The following is a 17,772-nucleotide window of genomic DNA, read 5'->3' on the forward strand; positions in this document are numbered from 1 at the left end:
ATCAGATGAAAAGAAGCACATGCTTAGAGGTTCCTGATTTGTAGAGAAATAAGTGGCGTAAGAGTGGGTGGGTCCTTACTGGCTAGGTCGGTGCCGGATGCGGCACAGTTACGCAACAAGATGTCGATGAGTTTGAGGCCTATGCGTGTGGACTGCAGGCCTATCTTCACCAGCACGGCTTCAATGTTGGGCGAGTGCATTCCGCAATATGGTGACATGAGGAGGGCGGTGCAGGTCTGCAGGAGGTTCGCTGTGGGAGCAGCGGCGCTGGCCATCATGGCCTCCAGATCAGACACGTGAGTCAGGCAGTGGTGCAACAACCGCAGCCAACCAATGCTGACAGTGAGAGAGAACGATGATATCGTAATTTATGCATTCTTAAAGAAATCCAACGTGTATGTACTGGTGTACATACGGTACGTTAACAAAAGGCCAATGACCATACCTGGTTTTGGAGACCTGGTCTTCGGAGGGCAGGAAGGGGTTGTTCACAGTAGCTGAGGAAGTGTTTCCAAAAGCAGTCAGGCCCAGTAGTTTAATCTGTGAGAGGCCGAGTGTGCTGGCGTCCCGCGGCCGGTGCAGTCGCAGACACACGGCAGATGCCACCTCTGCCTTTACCAGCTGGAACTTGATGTAGGTGAGACCGCTGGTGATGACTGGAGTTGACAGGGGGAGCATATTCACACCGTCTGCACTGATCTCAACAGACACTGAGGATGGGCATGCTGGGAAACAGAGAGATGAACACTTAATAGGTATAATACATAAAGCTTTTTACTACTATACTTTTGAGAGCCACATGTCTAAAAAAACACATTCATAAAGATGCAGTAAATAAAAATAGTGGACCAATTAGATTGCAATGTGAGGGCTACCCAGAATACATGCACACTTACTGGCGAGAGATGCCAGGTGTGGCTGTATGTGAATCTCTTTGAGTAGAACGGCAGCAGGTAGGTGTATGGTGAGGTCACACCAGGCCTCCTCTGGAAGGAAGATGTACGACCAAGCAGCAGAACGAGCCCGTCGATGTGGGGGTGTGGCCTGCAAAAGCACTTCGGCCGGCTGCGCCGTGGGACTGCTAGAGGTGATGGTGCCTGTGGGAAGCCAAAAAACGGCTTTCTTAAGATAAATCATTTTAGCGTAGCTTACACTTAAACAAATAAATCACTGTCGTTTATAAGAAACACAGTTTGTGACTCCAAGTAAAGTGTGTCTGCTGTACCAAGAGGGGCAAAGTTGTGCAGTCCCTCTGCGTTGTCTGGTTCTGAGGTGAGCACCCGTGCTTTCAGACTGCCATCTGCTGCTTTGCCGGGGCCGGAGTCTAGGAACTTCATGATGGTGGACACCATGCTACGGGCGGTGTTTACGATGGCTCGGGTGCTGGTGACCATGTTATTACAGATGAGCTGCACACCACCTAAAAAACCCCAGAATTCAAATATTTACACCAAATCTGCAACACCAAGCACAAACAACATGTGACAGGGCTTTGGATGTAAGTGTTTGCATACCCATGTCGTGGAAGGCTTTCAAGGCCTCGCTGGTGTCAAGCACTCTCAGAATAAACCACAATAAAGGCTCAGAAAGCTGACATGTGGACAGAGAGCCCTGTAGAATAAACATACAACTCATTAGAGACACACAATACATCACTGTGTTTATGGTTTGTTTACCGTTTATTTACTGATGGGTCACTCCTGAGGTGTGGGTTTGTTCAAATCAAACAGACACAGGAATGGCCCCCATTCATGCAGAAACACTGATCAAAGGCAAAATTGGAGTGGTCTATATGCAGTATATTTTTTACGGAGCTTTAAATTGTTTTGATGTAGTCTGTCAGATACGATTTTAAAGAAATCGTCTTACCTGTCGGCCCATGTAGCCACAGGCCATGTATGTGAGTATAGGCTGCAGCATGACCTGGACCGATGTGGCTCTTTTACTCAGAGTGGTCAAGATGGTAAAGAGCCCGTCGCCCACTGAAATGGCATCCAACCCACCGTGAAAGTTCTCGTGTTTGGTTAGATGGAGTCCACTAGCCCCTTTATGACAGAGAAAATATACAAACAAATAATGAATGCATTAAATTCAATAGCCTATACATTATTATTACACTGTAAGACTATTTGCTTAAAATACAACTGCTACTAAAATGTTTCTCACAACCATTGATATTTCATTTATGATTTTGGCAAATGCATCCAAAGAGACAAAGCACTATGCCCCACCTGCTATAGCTACAGGAAAACTTAAGAAAAGTGAAAGAAAGGTTTGTGTACCGATAATCATAGCCATGGCGCTGCTGTTGCATTGTCCCAAAGCAGACAAGATCTGACTCATGATCTGCTGATTGGCCAAAACCAGGTCTGCCACGCCCACTGCCGGTCCCTGATGCTGCGCCGCACCTGCAGCTCCGCCCTCTTTGCTTCCGCACACCTTCTCCTCATCCGAGACGCTGTCCGTGCCTCCGCTTGCTGGGGGCAACCTCCCACTAAACTCACGATCTCCCGACAGCGGGAGCATCACCAGGGCGTTGACCAGCTTTAGCAGGTCAAACATCAGCTGGTCACGGGTGGTCTCGCCGCACACAGCCTTGGCATCACCAGGACGGATGATGTTGGCGAACAGGCCCCCGAAACAGGCACGGGCACCTACAGAACTGTCTGAACCACTGCGCGAGACCACCTTCTCTGAACACGTGATGTAGTGGTGAACCAGGAAGGTGATGGACTCGATGACGGCCAGGATGGTAGTCACAGAAACCACTTCGAAGTTTTGTTCCAGAGTGAATTCTAGAAGCTTCACCTGGGCATCTAATGGACCCTGACCGGACTGGAAAGGACCCCTAAGGAAAGAGAAGGCGGTAAAATGTTTAATTGCCCTCATGTCTATACTTACGTTCATAATTAGGTGAATTCAGATGATGTCAAATTCTCACAACAGATTTACTTTACAAAAATGCTTTTCAGATCACAGAAAAATTATAGACAAGCGTAATGTTAAGTACCTTTCAGTGGACAAGATGTGCAACAGCTTGAGCAGGAATTCGCTGAACATCTGGGGACATGTTGAAGTCAGGTGCACCTGCAACCTGGTTAAGAATTCCTGCAAGGCTTGTGTGGCAGTGGGACCAACCTGGACAAAACAAGACGAAGACAGAAGAAAGTGTGAGTGTATGAAAGGTTTTTTCCAAACACGCGTGTGTGTTTCAAGAGGTTGACATGATACCTGTGAGCTGTGCTGGCTGGTGCCGTGTGGGTTTCCTCCAGACAAGAAGCGCACAAGCACGTGCACGAGCGTGGGGTCAGACACCATCTGCTGGGCCGTGCTCTCCTGTACAACCATCCCACTGCTGGAGGCTACAGGTAAAACACACATACACAAGGTGGTCGTTGAAAGCGCAGGTTCAGGTCTGCTGAGCTGGTGGGATTTCTCTGAAGAAACAGTTTTGCACACACACAGGAGAACGCAGGAACTAGACGACTCCTGCACAACCAAAACTCAAAGACAGATACTCACCACTGGCAGGCATGTTGGTCATAAGCGTGAGACTATGCAGGACGAGACACCATGTTCTTAGAGAGGTGTTTGGGTACCAGGCCAGCACTGACAGGAAGCTGCTGATGGAGGCTGACAGAGACAACAAAAACAAACATTACAAATACACAAACCAACGTCAGCAAACCAAAAAGCAAACCACTGAGATTTGAGGGAAGGGAGAATCTAATTGGTCAGGGAAATACACATGGACCAATCATTGTTTACATCTGCAGCACTAACATTTTTCATAACAAGCAGATATAATAATCCTCTTTTTTGGATCCTAGAACCTTTACAAACTCTTTGTCATCAACTTTAAATGAAAAAGGTGTAGAGTACATGATAAAGTCCTCATTGTAAAGATCACACAGCAAAGCTTGGGTCACTGTTCACTGGTGAATAATCTCACCTTGGTTAAGGGGGATCGTGGGTGCTCTGCTGGCATTAAAGAGGAAGATATCGGAGCCGTTCTCCTCCGACCCTCCGGAGCAAGAACTCAAACTAAGCGTCAACCACAGCTGCAGCAAAGACTCCAACTGAAGAGACAGCGTGCAAACAAAAAGACAAAGAAAGAGATGGCGAGAGCAAGTTAAATACGGCTTTCAATGCCAAACGATAACATCATTTCCGATACAAACATGTACCTGGACATGGTGGACTTGCAGCAAGGAGAAGAGCTTGTTGAAGCAGGTGCTCAGCATGGGAATGGAAGAGGGTTGAACCATCAGAGCGCTGCTGGTGGGAGAGCTGTGGAACCCCCCACGCAAGAGAGAATCGTCTGTCCCGTTTGCAGACTGAGCCACTGTGATAAAGAAAACGTCACGGTTTTACCAAAATCAACATCAGTGAGGTAAAATGATTTCACCTCAGACTTCTTTTGTGTACCTGAAGGAGATGTGGATGTTAACGCCTGCAGTATGGCATCTGCCTCCAGCGTGGCCATCATCTTCAACATAAGCTCCGCCTGCTGTTCTAACCCAACCTCTAGCCGAGCATCCAGAGCTGTGGTAGACATTAAAACATTTTAGCAATCTAATTTCAGCATGTATAATTTATTCCTCTATCTTCTGATGTTTCTCACCTTGTGACACAGATACAGAGAGGCTCTGAGATCCAGGTTTCTCTGCGGTGGCAGCTGCGGGGGGTTTAGACACAGGTATGCCCACACCCCCAGTGTAAGGGTTATAACTGTATGAACCATAGTCAGTACCCCAGTAATCATACCAGGTACTGCTGATAGGCTGCGAGGGAGAGATGAAAAGAGAAACAACAACGACAAAAGAAACCTCAGACACTCATCTCTGAGAGAGTCATGCATACCAAACATAAGGATGAATGTACATGAGTTGTAAATACTACAATCAATCAGGTTTTAACTGTATGTATGGTGGGAAAGACAGCATGCATGCAGAGAAAAGAAGAGAAGACAAGAAGAGGAGACAAGAAGAGGAGACAAGAAGAGAAAAGAGAAGAGCAAAAGTGAGAAAAGGGAAGGAGATTCATACCTTAAAAACCTTGGCGGCGAGTGGATCTTTTTCCAAATCAATATCTAAAGGATCAATATCAACATCCATCAAGTCTTGTAGCAAGTCAAAGTCTATGTCTTTATCTTTTTCCAAAGATGACAGTGGTGGAGCACCTTTGGGCAACGAAAAAACCTTCAATATTGCAACAGCAGCGTACCAAGAGAAGCAACTACACAGACAGCCTTTTTCAGGCTGTCAAACTCCTCTTAGACGGACAGGGCATCCAGTGGACAACAGTGGATCGTTGACCCATTCTGCATATATTTTTCAAAGTTTTGTCCTAAACCTTTTTTCTTTAAATAAATTTAACGTGATGAGAAAACGACTAGCTGCTTTAAGTTGGTCAAAGACTTTAACTATATTTTTAGAGAAACTTCAAAGAGTCAGATCATCTACACTGTTCTAATCCCATGTCCACTGCATTGTACCACCATTACTCTTTATCAAATATGTTAAAACAAAGTAAAACACATAACATTCACGAAACACAAAAACATGCATCAAAAAAGAAAAAACAAACGTCATAAAAGAAAAGTAAGGGTCCGTGTGAGGCGAAGTGCAATTCAGGCGGAGTTACCAACGCACTTTGGAACATAGAGGATGTCCCGGGAGTACCTGCGATGATATCGGGTCCTAGGGGCTCATCAATGGTCTCCACAAGGGGGATGGGGGTTGGCTGGGGGAGAGAGTCATCCGAATCCACCACCACAGAGGAAGAGGCGGCCCCAGCTTCATCTGCCCCCGCTCCCTCCATCCCATCCACACACAATGGAGACAACAGCTCTCCTGCAAACGCACAGCATTGGTCACCAAACTCAGTCAAAACCAAAAAGTTATGTAGACACTCCAGAACATTTGTACTGACCTGAGAGGATGTCCTGCAGCATGCATGTGAGAGAGTACTGGGCCCAGGCTCCGCCCCAAGAGATGTCCCCACGGTTGAAGTCTGTCCCAACCAGTAACAGCAGTAATCTCTCCAGCTGCTGCTCTGAAACCACCTCACACAGGTGGATTGTGGGTCGAGTGGCGTTCGCTATCCTGGCCAACACCTGAAAGAGATGCATGTAAGAACATCATTTACGTCTTTCTCGAGCAGACGAGCCACCGAAACTGTAAAGGTGAAAAACTGCACCTTGCAGACAAAAAGCAGCAAGTCTGCATGGCAGGTGAAGTCCATGGAGAGAAGGAAGAGAGCGAGCTTCTGCACAACACAGATACAGCGCTCGTGAGATAAAGTGAAAGGCAGAAGCTCCACTTCAGGGGTCTCTTTCGCCACAGACGCCTCAGAGTCCAGGGTGGAGCGCGGCCATTCGGCCGTCCGTCTCAACCGGATCAGATCCTTAAAGTGCTAAGTGCAAAACAGAACCACGCGGTTTACAACAGGAACACTTTATGTGTCGACTATGTACTGCAAATGTATTATGATGCAAATGTGCAATGCAATGCAATTTACGTTTACAAGATGAGTTATTCTTGAAAGTCTCACCTTGGACGTGGCTTGTTTGAGTTTGGCCTGTTCCACCAGCAACTTGTAGGAGGAACCTTTGTTGCTCTGAATTTTTTCTTTCTCGATTTGCTCAACTAAAGCTTTCTGTTTGGCTTTCAATAAATTCAGCTGCTGCAGTAAAGACAGAATTGATTAACATCCCAATACAACTTATTTCAGATTTCAAGCAGGTTTCAACAATTTTGCCTTGTGTTAAAAAAAGAAGTTTGTGCGAGACACGTGTACCTGTTTGTGGTGGACCAGCTGTTTGCGAATCTTGCGTGAGTACAGTCGATCTAAACTGCTGTTGCTGCCTTTGGCCGATCTGTTTGGGTTCTGGGACTGCAGGCTGTTATTTATGAAGCTCCACTGGTTCCCTGGTGTTATTGAAAAAAGGAAGATACACTGAAGCTAAATGCATTCTCTACAGTCCTGCATTTAAAAGCAATTGGATTTCTTGGCTCTCATGCTTGTCCAGATAATTTCGCAAATAACTTTCTCCTGTCAAAGATTTTCTTTGCAGTTTCTTTCACCACTCTCACCTGTGAAGGATCTCTCCCTGTCTTTACTACCCAGAGGTTTCTTAGCTGCGGTGGCTTCATCTTCCACGCTGGCCACATAGTCGAGCAGTCGAGAAACCAGCATGACCACCCAACTGATCATGGGAATATCCAAAACACCTAGAAACACGCACAAAAAAAACATGTTACACACATCACATCAAAAATCTCTCTTATACTCACAATAATAACTGAATTGCACACAAAAATGCACACCTTCTGTCCTGCGAGGTGGTGCTGCAGTAGTCTGTTGCAAAGGTGACAACAGTGAGTCGAGAAGGTTTAACAAACCCTCCAAAACGCCACTGTTACTCAGAGATCTTTGGCCAATACAGGACAGCAGCATAAAGACTCTGAAGAAAATAAACAGGGGACCAAAGCTTAAGTGTAAGCTAAGAGGTATGCGCATCCTTCTGAAACCTCAAAAAAAATCTTGTAATCAGTATTGAATAGTGAGAGTGGCCTGTTGTTACCTGTCCTGAGGGAAGATGAGCGACTGCTCAGAGTTGTAAAGCTCCTGAAGGACGTTGGACAGGAACTGACCCCACCACCTCTCCCCTCCGCAGAGCTGAACCAGCAGCAGCCCGGCATGCAGGCGGATCTTAGGAGTTCCACTGATACACAGCTGCTTAAAGAGCTCTTCACATGCCTGGGCGTGAAATGTGTTCTGCAACACTGAGGGCACAGAGTGACCTGAGAGAGAGATGGAAAAAACATTATATCTGACATCAGTGTTGATTCACTGTACCAAGTGTCCCTTAAATGTGTGACTGAATAGTGAAAAGTAGGCTATTATATCAATGGTTAATATTTTCCCCCCACCCACATGACCTCGTTTACATAACAGGAAAGGCAAATGCTTGAGGGAAATTAAGTTGCTATGTACTGATAAAATTATGACAACCAACATTTTCTTAGAATGATGTGAAAGGTCAATTAAAGGTGCCACAGAATGGGAACTGTATTTACCTAGGCACAGATGAATAGTAAGAGGTCTGTACATGGAAATGACATATCGTGAGCCTCAAACACTATTGTTTCCTCCTTGTGTAAACCGTGTGCATGCAAAAGACCACTGAAAAAGAGGCCAATCCCAACATAACACCAACTGTGACATTACAGTCAGGATGTACGCCCCCAACATTGCATATACCTGCCCATGTTCTAGGCCAGCCAGATGTTCTACAGGTATTGTGAGTAGGGTTGAGCGATGTCTGCCAAATTGGCATTGGACATTGTCTATAGTGAAACCTTGTGCTGGACGATGACATCGTTGTCTTCTTTAAACAAGCCGTGATGATATGAAGTGATGCGCATCTAGGCACGAGCTGTGCAGAGATACGCCTTCTTTATACATGCGTATCTTCTTTATACAACGCAAGCTGCGCGGACACGCATCTTCTTTATACAGTTACAAAGTCAGGCTGGTCTGCGCAAGCTGAGTGTCTTCTTTAAACAGCGCGAGCTGCACAGGTATAAAGTCTGACGCGTCTGATCTGTACCGTGCAAGTTTATATGCAACTTAAGCCTTGTTTATATTTGTTTACAATGCAATTTGAAGCACAGAGCAGCGAGAGTCATGTGATGAAAGTGAAAGGGACAGTTTTTCAAACCTGGGACAATTTCAAGCAGGCTTCGCTCAGCGTTTTTATACTTATTTAAGAAGGGGGCAATTCCGACTATATTGCCATTAGAACCCCTGCTGCAAGCAGTAAGCAGTGATCTTATCCACTTCTTCCATTTCACGCCTGACAGTAGCGATCTGTTTGCTGTGTGAACTAGTGGCATGAGCCGGCACAGCAAAACAGCCAATCAGAGCAGAGCGCAACATTAATATTCATGACCCTTCCAAATAAGGTAATAACAGACCTTTTCATTCTAGGGACAAATCCTGGGGTTGTAAATGGGAATGTAAACCGTTTCTGGATCATTTTGGCGCTTAATAAAGCCACATGCCTTCTATGTAGATATCAGAGAACAATTTAACATATTGTATCAATGAATTCTTTGCCACCTTTAAAAAGGTGCTCAGACTCACCATTACAGCTGTGCAACAGGCTGAGCAGTGTATCTAACAGGTATCTGATGATGGTTCTGAGCTGCTCTGTGGAGGAGTTCTGGACCAGTTCTCTGGGGTCATAGTTCTCTGGCAGGTGTTTACGGGTAGCCCCCAGTGAAACACGCAACCTTTGCACGGCATGATGGGACAGGTTGAGCTGTAACTGCAGCTGAATGCAGTCTTGGTAGGCAGAGAACACACGTGAATCCTCTTCGACGGCTTTGTCAGGCTTACGAAGGAAGTACTGTGCGTTGTTGGCGCTGTTGAGAGGCGGCAGGTCGATGTTCTGGAGGAGCGTCTCAAGGCGATGACAGGCCAGATTATATCTGCACAGAGATTAGCATGTTTGATCCAGTATATATTCCGACTTTTATACATCCAGACTGTGACACATACAGCTCACTGACCTGCATTGAATGTCTTCCTGTAGGGCCACCATCATAGACAGATGTTGGTCTAGATCTGGCTGGCTAGCGGCCTCACTCTCACCCCTCAGTGGATCATGCATTAGCTTCAGTTCACTCTCCCACGGTAGGATGTAGGTGTGGCCGTAGTAGAAACCCAATGGGATTTTAGCCCGGGCATTAGTGCTGCCGTATCGCCCAATCACAGTGATCTAGAGGAGGGGCATAGAGTGAGTCACAGTGGAGGTGGTTATTAGAATCTTTGTGCTTAACGTTACAGAATGCAGATCGCCATTTCTTTATTATAAATTCATGATAAATGTGTGTTAACCTTCATGAATCTGCAGACTGGAGGGGGCAGCAGATCATGTAGAATCAGAGAATGTGTGCTGATATCTGTGGCGACCACGAGTCGCCTCCCATCCACTTCCTCCCCAAGAGTCCAGATATCAATGGAAAGGGAGGCCAAGTCAGCACAGGTGGGAATCAGAACATCCGTCAGCAACACCGGCCTTCCAAAATCTAGGGTTACGAAGCGCCTTGCACCTACGAGGGAGGAGAATCCTGACTTTACTTTAAAGATTACAAAACAGTAGGATGTTTATAGTGTCTTATGCTTAACATTTAGTCCTCTGGAATGAGTTTTCTACTAACATACCTGAATGCATTCGCTCTATTATTATGGACTGGTGTGGTGGAGGCTGTAGAAAGTGAGAGGCTTGTGAGATTGCCAACACCAGGCCACTTCCTATGGGGTTCTACAATAAGGAACAAAAGAAACTTAAGATGTAACTTACTGTGTTTACCAACAACACTTGCTAGATTAACAGAAACCAAAGGTTTAAAGCGACATTAACAACTCCACAACACACCGGTTTGGTTTTCTGTGTGTTTTTATTATGGGCTGAAAGGTTCACAGGTGGAGGGTCAATGACAGACCCCGGGAAAAGCTGAGCCAGTTCCACGCTTATGGCTGCTGACACGGCTTCGTTTGGTGGGGTGAGAGGGGGCGTCATGAACAGCGGGGTGGTTTTAGGGGTGGGAGGGATGACGTCTGAGGGGTGGATAAAGAAGCCTGGGCCGGAAGACGGGTTGGACGGCACTGAGTTAACGACACAGGATGCAGCGGTAGCCGCGGCTGAGGTTGTCTGGTGAAGTTTGGCCTCAAGCTTGGCTTTCTGTTTCACAAAAAACAAATCTGAATACACGCTCTCTCTCTATAAGTACTACATGAATTAATTTGCAATTTTATGTGTCCAACACAATATATAACTTCTGCTACCTGCTGCTGTAGTTTCAGAAGCTGCTGTTGTTTCTCCTGAAGAACTTGCAGCTGCTGTTCAGCAGACACCATGGCGTGAGACAGCGACTGCAGGGCCACCTGCGCAGCAGAGCTCAGGGCCGTGGATGCCTCGCCAACAGTTCCCGCAGAAAGCCCGGCCACTGTGGGTGTTACACCAAACGTGCTCACTGCACAAAAAGTTAAACACGCAAAGATCTAAGTCAGTTCTTTTTACAAACAAAAAGTTGCTTTATGTGTCTGAATAATGTAAACCATAGAGAGAGGAACTGGAAAGAGGGATATATACCAGTGAACATACTTGCATCATCCCTCTCAACTCTGGTGCCGTCGCTGGTGGAGATGCAAGTAAAGTGCAGGGGTTCGACCTCCAACAGGCCGGTCAGAGCTGTGAAACTGCCCTCTGCCGCCCCGTTATTGTTCACCTTACCGTTACCTGATATTTGACATGCAAACAGAACATATAAGACATTTGTGATAGTGCAGGGCTCAACATTAACGCTTGTCCGCTTGTCTGGGACAAGTGAATGTTTTGTATGGGCAAGTGAGAGAGAATTTTACTTGCCAGACCGGACAAGTAACTTGAAAAAAAAGCAGTGTGACATATGTAGAATAATAAGAATATATGCATTAGACAGAGCTGCGTGTTTGTTGTGGTTGTGCTTGTTTGTGTGTGACAATAATCAATGGCGCACTGCACTGAGTCCATGCGGATGCGGAATCCTGTTATTTAAATGTCATCTGGCTGTTCTGAGTGAATTATGTGCACAGTTTAACATACAACACGAGTGATGGTCGAGGATTTATCTGCGCTGCACTGTATGAGGATATAAACACATGAACTTCATCTCCAGAGTTGCCAAACAAGCGTCTTCCCGAAGACCCGTCAAAATAAAAGTCCTGTTAAATTGAACACTCAGACAAAAAATACTGTAGTGTACTATAGAATTTGCTATTGAAAATTGAAGTGCCCTTGTAGTAAATTGATAAACACTGTATACTATAGTAAAGTTCAAAAACAATATAGTAAGAATTTTACTGCAGTTTACTATAGTAAATACTATAGTATACTACAGTAATTTATGTGGACAAATATACCACTATTGTATAGTAAAAAAGGAAAAACACAGACCGTAGAAATATTAAAACAAATTTAGGTAATCTAAAAATGATATGGCCCTAATTTATCCATCTGTATGTAACATTAATGTCTTTTGTCAGTTATCTGCCTATTCATGATGAACTGCACTTTTTCTGCCTGTGCTACCAAACTTTAAACCTCTCTAGCACCCGTGCAATGTGCAAACAAAGTTAACTTACAGCCTTAACACTAATTACTGCTTGCCTTTGTTTATAGCAGTCATGGAGAGTAGGCCTATAACCTAAATCAGGCGGCCAAAGCGGACACTGGTCAAGTTTGCTTCCAAGCATTTTAACTAATCTAAATCCGAAACAATTATATTGATTATATTATATTATAATTCAAATGAAATATAATTTCTTATCTTTGGACAAGTAATTTTTGTACTCTGAGAAGTGAATGACAAATTTACTTGTCCGAAGGACAACCACATGACAATGCTTAATGTCAAGCCCTGTAGTGTTTTGATAGTTTGATCATAAACACAAGTCGGTGAGAGAAGAATGTATGAATGCACCTGAGAGAATGTCGGACAGGTCGATCTCGTCTGACTGGACACCAATGCTGCTGTTGAAGGCGTTCTTACAGGAAGACCCACTCATCTCCAGGTCAAACAGCACCGGGTCAAAGGGAGACCCGTACAGACCATATCTGAACGACAGATGCACAGATACAGGAAAATTAACACTTACCAAATCATTGAATGCAAGCACAAATTTGGCAGGAGAGACTTGCAAACCTGCAACATTATGCTAAATGCAACAGATGTGAAATGTCAGTTTCAGTTAACTGATGAGTTGATGAAAGACGGTGAGCTGACCTGGTCTGCAACAGCGCCTCCAGCGGAGTCAGGCGGTCCTGCAGCTGGTGAGAGACAGCAGTGAGCAGAGATGCGCAAGCAGTACTGCAGCCAGCCAAGTCCTCATCTTTCACATAATTTAACAGGACGAAGTACCAGAAGACTGATCCTGTGAGGCAGAGAACGAGAATTTTAAATTTGTCAATTTTTACCATTCAAAATCTCAAACTACAAAAACACCATAAAAAATTACCTCCTGTGGCTGCAGCAGGCAAGTAAGTCATGTTATCCAGAAGAGCTTTAAACAGAGCCTGACCAAAGCCTTGGTGACCGGGATCTCCTTTACCGGTACTGAAACACCAAACACCCATTTAACTTAATAACTGTGACAGCAGTCTACTTTATTTCTTACTCCATGACACAAATGATCAAAGAAGGTCAGATAAATACAAAGAGAGGTCGCAAACCCACCTTATACAAAGTGCAAGAAAGCGAGAGCATTTATGAGCTATACTGCGCCCAGCCTCAAAAAAACACGTCCTGATGATGTCCGTCAACCGTCTCCTGGTTTTGGTCAGAAGCCCCTCTTTCCCCTCTCTTAAACTGAAGGACAACAGAATGACAAAAATGAATAAAAAAAGGCCAATGGTGACAAAGCTTTTTAAAACAAACTCCAGATTTACAGTACCTGCAGGGTCCGTTCGAGTAGACCCCCGCCAGCCAGCAGAGGATGTCCAGAATGAGACTCTGACAGTGTTCTGAGCTCTGCCCTTCATCTCCACCCTTACACAAACCTCTTAGTAGCTTATCATGAAGCTCAGGAAACTGAAGCATCGCGCAGCGTTGCACTCTGGGAAATATAAACAGACAGTATTGTCACTTTATGGACTAGCTCTGATATTTCATGGACCGAGAGATAGCTGAGAGGGTAATCTTGTGTAAACAAGACGAAATATACTAGAAACTGGTGTCTCTTACCGTTCTTTGGGTATAGACGTTTTCCTAAACCTCCTGATTGTGACAGACACTTCCTGGAGTAAGTCACAGCCCCGCAAGTTATCTGGCTTTTTGGGGGCAGCCTGAGGATCTGATTTAGATGTGGAAGCCTTCTCCTGAAGAATAGAGATTATAAATACCAGACATCATCATTAGTTGATGTAATGCTGCTATACAGCCAATAGGGGGCTGTATTGGAGTAAGACAGCTAACCAACCGCCAATCAAAACATTAGTATCAGTGTTTAAACAAGAATCCATGTTTAAAAGCTTTAATGAGTTGAATGAGACTAGCAGATCAATTACATTGCAAGCAGGAATATTTTAGAGGAGCCTTGACCTCCTCTTGTAATGCATTTTTAACAGCGATGCAGAAGATGGTACCTTGTTGGCCTGGGACCTCTGCAGCAGAGACGAGAGTGAATGAGCTTTACTGCTATGGGGTTTGACTGATGGCATCCGTACCACTGGTCTCAAGCTCTCATCCAGACCCTTATCACTCACTGCCTTGATGTGCACCAAGAACGATCGATACTTGCCTCCCGCCATGCCTGAAGACAGAGACAGTTTGTATAAGACTCTTGCTGGGTGGGTGGTAATGGTTGCTATAAATGGTCTCTCAGACACACCCTTAAGGAGTTTGGGGCTGGTAAGGCTCAGCATCCCTGCGTGCCCAGACAGATCTAGTCCGCTGGACAGCCACACCGGCCCACACAGGATATCGTCCTTATGTTCCTGCAGGAAGGGACACAGTCTGGATCCTGAAAGAGAATGAAAGGTATCAAAAAATGAATGATTGAAGAAATTACAGATATAATGCTGGTCTAACAGGTGACCATTTTCATGTTAGGTCAGAAAAAAATCTTACCTGGTGACTCTTCTATGTCCATAAACTGGATGTCCTCTGCGAAATCGTGCAGGTGCGGCTGTCCGTTCTTCTCTCCGTTGGAGTTGAGGACATGAGACAAAGGGAAGACAATCTGCCTGTCCACTGCCGTCTCTGCAAACAAATGATTGCAAATGTAGCCAAGTGACACAAATAATCAGATCAAACCTGACAGAATCAATTACACAACAAAAAAATAATTTGGGGCTTTGGTGAACTAAAACTAAACTGGATTCAAAGATTCAAACATTTTTTCTCTGTTTTTTTCCTTTGAACTCACCGTTGACTTTGCCCAGGCCTGGAGACTTGTTCTTCAGCAGTGTGATCTGGATCTGAGGGATGTTTGTAATACTGCTGTTCAGCACAAACTTGAAGTCCACATGTCCTACCATGCAGGTTTTGGGAAGGACCAGTTCAAAAACATGCTCGTCCCAGCTGGAGCTAAGAGATAGAGATTTATTTGCACTGTATTGCCTCAATACATAAACACCAAACGTGTAGGAACAATATAAATAGTGCATTTGGGGGTAGACAAACTAACCAGGTCTTAAAAGTACTCACAAAAAGTGAAGGACTAAAATTTCTATAACCTGTAGAAATGGTTTGTGTGTACCTGTCGCTCTGTAGTTTCCATGTGCGGGTGTGTTGTGCCGCGTCGCCGTGATGCTGTTGGTGGAGGTGTTGCGGATGACGTCGCTGTTGCTGCTCCTGCTGTACCTCCACCCAGCAAGGGGGCACTGTGGCTGAGAAGCGCGGCGTCAGCGTTTCAAACCGCGTTAGTTCCACGAGAGATGAAAGAGTCGGTACTGTCAAGGGCTGGTCCACAAGGAGGTCAACTCCTACAAAAACAAACAGTTTACTTTACTGTGCATACATGTGACAGAACAGATTTGAGACTCACCAAATTCGCTACTAAAGAGCCTGTGTGATATTCTCAGAAAGACAAACACAGCATATCATAAATTAAGAGAAGACACAAAGAACACTCACACACAAAATTGACTGCGCATATCTAGGAAAGCTACCCATTTTAAATCTACTCGACCCTTGCAAAGTGGTGTGAAAACAGCACATGGTTATTTAAACCATGTGAGGGTGAGTAACTTATTTTTAGGTAACTATCCCTGTATGGCTTTAATGTAAATTCAGTAGAAGTAGCTGATTGGCCAAATAAACAAAACCCTTTGGTTGATCATCTGCATAATGATACAAGTTCCATCATGTGCTTAACCAAAGCACCCATGTGTCAATCACTCACCTGTGATACCCGGGCTCGAGGGATTAGATGTGGGTTTTGCGCCGTCCAGTAGTTGCTCCGCCCTATTAGACAGGGGTCCGTCGACAAAAATGTCGGCATCATCGATATCATCACATACACCTCCAATTTGAAGGAAATGAAGCTCTCCACCTTCAGAAAGATAAGAACCCCCACACACTTATGAGTCCAAGTACATTACCTTCAGAGCAATAAACTCTCCACTTTAATAAAGAAACAAACCCTGTTTCATAACCTACCTTGAACAGGACTCAATTTCAGGCAAAACAACTTACAGCAGATGAGAATTTGAAGTGTTTACACCGCATGAATAAATATCAATATGATAGGAAACTTCTAGTTTGTTCTTTGAATTAACTTCCGGAACCAATAGTTCCCTGATAGCACACATACATCAGGGAGAAGTCTATTTGATGTCTGCATTTACATCTACAAGACGTATTTAATTATAGTTTGTTCATCTGCAAGACATCTATTAGATGTCTCCTGTCAGATGTCATAAAGAGATCCAGATGTTTATGATTTGAAATGTATGTAAAACTGCCTTTTCTAAGACGTTTTAACACAGCAGATGTTTTACAAATCTCCAGATATTTAGCAGACATCTTTCAGGCGTACCCATGCTATCTGGGTTACGACTGAAAGAGCAAAAAATGAGGACTAAAACAACAAAACCTCTTATGACAATTTAAAATTCTAACTAAAAAATATGTATAATTTAACAAAAAACGAAATGCGCAAAGACAACAGGTTAATTCCGCTAACATTAGCTTTCTGTATGTTTATGTATTGTAACAGTTTAAGCACTGTTCTGTAACATGCATTCAGCCAGTCAACACACTTGCGTTGCTGGTAGTTTCTTTTTTCTAGGTTAGACCCTGCTCCGGAGAAGGAGCAAATTTCACCCCCCCCCCAAAATGTGTCCTAAACTAAAATTCTTCCCACGGTGCAAACACGACAAAAAGAAATACAAAATCATTCCTGCCTTGTGAAAGCCCACTATGCTATTCTAGTCAACATATATGGCTAAAGTTTAATGTAGACATTTATTAGTTTTGAAGGTTTTCTTGATGGCTTTAAAAAGTAATATCAAAACTCTCCATAACAAGCCGCATGGTTTACAAAACTATGTTGAGGCAGAAAAGAAAAAGAAACTACACAACATCTGCAAAAGACCAGTATGGAATTCCCCCTTCTCCAACTAATAAATGCAACCACACAAACGCAACCACACACAGTATATTTGTGAATAAACCAAACAGCTGTAATTAACAGAACAGAGCAAAAGACACCATCCCCAAGAAGACCTGAGGTTAGCCTTACATCTAACAGACATCAGTTAACCACATAAACTTAAATACAGCCTAACCTGCTTTCAGAAAGTGGCATCAAGAAGATTATAGTGAATGATGTCTTCCTCACTGACTACACAACGACTCAAATGGACAGTTCTTATATCTGTAATCTAATGTTGGGAGGTGAGGAATGTAGCATTGAGCTGATAAATTTACGCCTCCTTTTTTATTATCCTAAAGGGGATTCTACGGTTTCAAACACTAGTAAAAAAATAAACAACAACTGTAACTAAAACTGTGATTAAATTAATTGTTGGTAATTTAGCCAATCAACAGCAAAAGCCAAACCCCTGCCATCAATCGCAGAGACCCCAGGGTCACATCTATGTGATGTCACTGTCAAGAGAGCGAGTTGGGTGAGCCCAACGTAATGAGAACGTTATTGGTTACCCTGGTGATGAGGTACAGTATGTGAGGGTGGGAAGCTAATTCGAAGAAACAT

The 17,772-nt window shown here is 44.3% G+C and overlaps 1 protein-coding gene across 6 annotated transcripts in view; it reads right to left on the reverse strand.

The window, feature by feature from the left end:
- Positions 1 to 17,772, reverse strand: part of birc6 (baculoviral IAP repeat containing 6) — an 89,052-nt gene that overhangs the window by 48,415 nt on the left and 22,865 nt on the right. The window contains exons 11-52 of one of the 6 annotated variants that reach the window (XM_057344843.1): positions 15,958 to 16,107; positions 15,313 to 15,538; positions 14,980 to 15,140; positions 14,682 to 14,813; positions 14,443 to 14,574; positions 14,198 to 14,364; positions 13,797 to 13,930; positions 13,507 to 13,668; positions 13,290 to 13,421; positions 13,072 to 13,169; positions 12,840 to 12,987; positions 12,537 to 12,670; positions 11,180 to 11,314; positions 10,861 to 11,048; positions 10,451 to 10,756; positions 10,237 to 10,336; positions 9,910 to 10,124; positions 9,582 to 9,790; positions 9,154 to 9,500; positions 7,589 to 7,808; positions 7,332 to 7,468; positions 7,098 to 7,235; positions 6,802 to 6,932; positions 6,556 to 6,687; positions 6,202 to 6,417; positions 5,935 to 6,118; positions 5,685 to 5,855; positions 5,049 to 5,182; positions 4,625 to 4,784; positions 4,429 to 4,545; positions 4,188 to 4,345; positions 3,953 to 4,079; positions 3,523 to 3,633; positions 3,232 to 3,362; positions 3,011 to 3,138; positions 2,283 to 2,848; positions 1,870 to 2,045; positions 1,515 to 1,611; positions 1,226 to 1,420; positions 897 to 1,097; positions 446 to 725; positions 80 to 336 (exon numbers count right to left, since the gene is read on the reverse strand). In XM_057344843.1, coding sequence (XP_057200826.1) covers positions 80 to 336; positions 446 to 725; positions 897 to 1,097; positions 1,226 to 1,420; positions 1,515 to 1,611; positions 1,870 to 2,045; positions 2,283 to 2,848; positions 3,011 to 3,138; positions 3,232 to 3,362; positions 3,523 to 3,633; positions 3,953 to 4,079; positions 4,188 to 4,345; positions 4,429 to 4,545; positions 4,625 to 4,784; positions 5,049 to 5,182; positions 5,685 to 5,855; positions 5,935 to 6,118; positions 6,202 to 6,417; positions 6,556 to 6,687; positions 6,802 to 6,932; positions 7,098 to 7,235; positions 7,332 to 7,468; positions 7,589 to 7,808; positions 9,154 to 9,500; positions 9,582 to 9,790; positions 9,910 to 10,124; positions 10,237 to 10,336; positions 10,451 to 10,756; positions 10,861 to 11,048; positions 11,180 to 11,314; positions 12,537 to 12,670; positions 12,840 to 12,987; positions 13,072 to 13,169; positions 13,290 to 13,421; positions 13,507 to 13,668; positions 13,797 to 13,930; positions 14,198 to 14,364; positions 14,443 to 14,574; positions 14,682 to 14,813; positions 14,980 to 15,140; positions 15,313 to 15,538; positions 15,958 to 16,107 — 7,443 coding nt within the window. Of the gene's footprint in view, positions 1 to 79; positions 337 to 445; positions 726 to 896; positions 1,098 to 1,225; positions 1,421 to 1,514; positions 1,612 to 1,869; positions 2,046 to 2,282; positions 2,849 to 3,010; positions 3,139 to 3,231; positions 3,363 to 3,522; positions 3,634 to 3,952; positions 4,080 to 4,187; positions 4,346 to 4,428; positions 4,546 to 4,624; positions 4,785 to 5,048; positions 5,183 to 5,654; positions 5,856 to 5,934; positions 6,119 to 6,201; positions 6,418 to 6,555; positions 6,688 to 6,801; positions 6,933 to 7,097; positions 7,236 to 7,331; positions 7,469 to 7,588; positions 7,809 to 9,153; positions 9,501 to 9,581; positions 9,791 to 9,909; positions 10,125 to 10,236; positions 10,337 to 10,450; positions 10,757 to 10,860; positions 11,049 to 11,167; positions 11,315 to 12,536; positions 12,671 to 12,839; positions 12,988 to 13,071; positions 13,170 to 13,289; positions 13,422 to 13,506; positions 13,669 to 13,796; positions 13,931 to 14,197; positions 14,365 to 14,442; positions 14,575 to 14,681; positions 14,814 to 14,979; positions 15,141 to 15,312; positions 15,539 to 15,957; positions 16,108 to 17,772 lie in introns of all 6 variants that reach the window. The other 5 variants (XM_057344840.1, XM_057344839.1, XM_057344841.1 and 2 more) reach the window with 5 other exon arrangements.

This window comes from Triplophysa rosa, linkage group LG10 (genome assembly GCF_024868665.1).
Source record: "Triplophysa rosa linkage group LG10, Trosa_1v2, whole genome shotgun sequence".
NCBI classification, from domain to species: Eukaryota; Metazoa; Chordata; class Actinopteri; order Cypriniformes; family Nemacheilidae; genus Triplophysa; species Triplophysa rosa.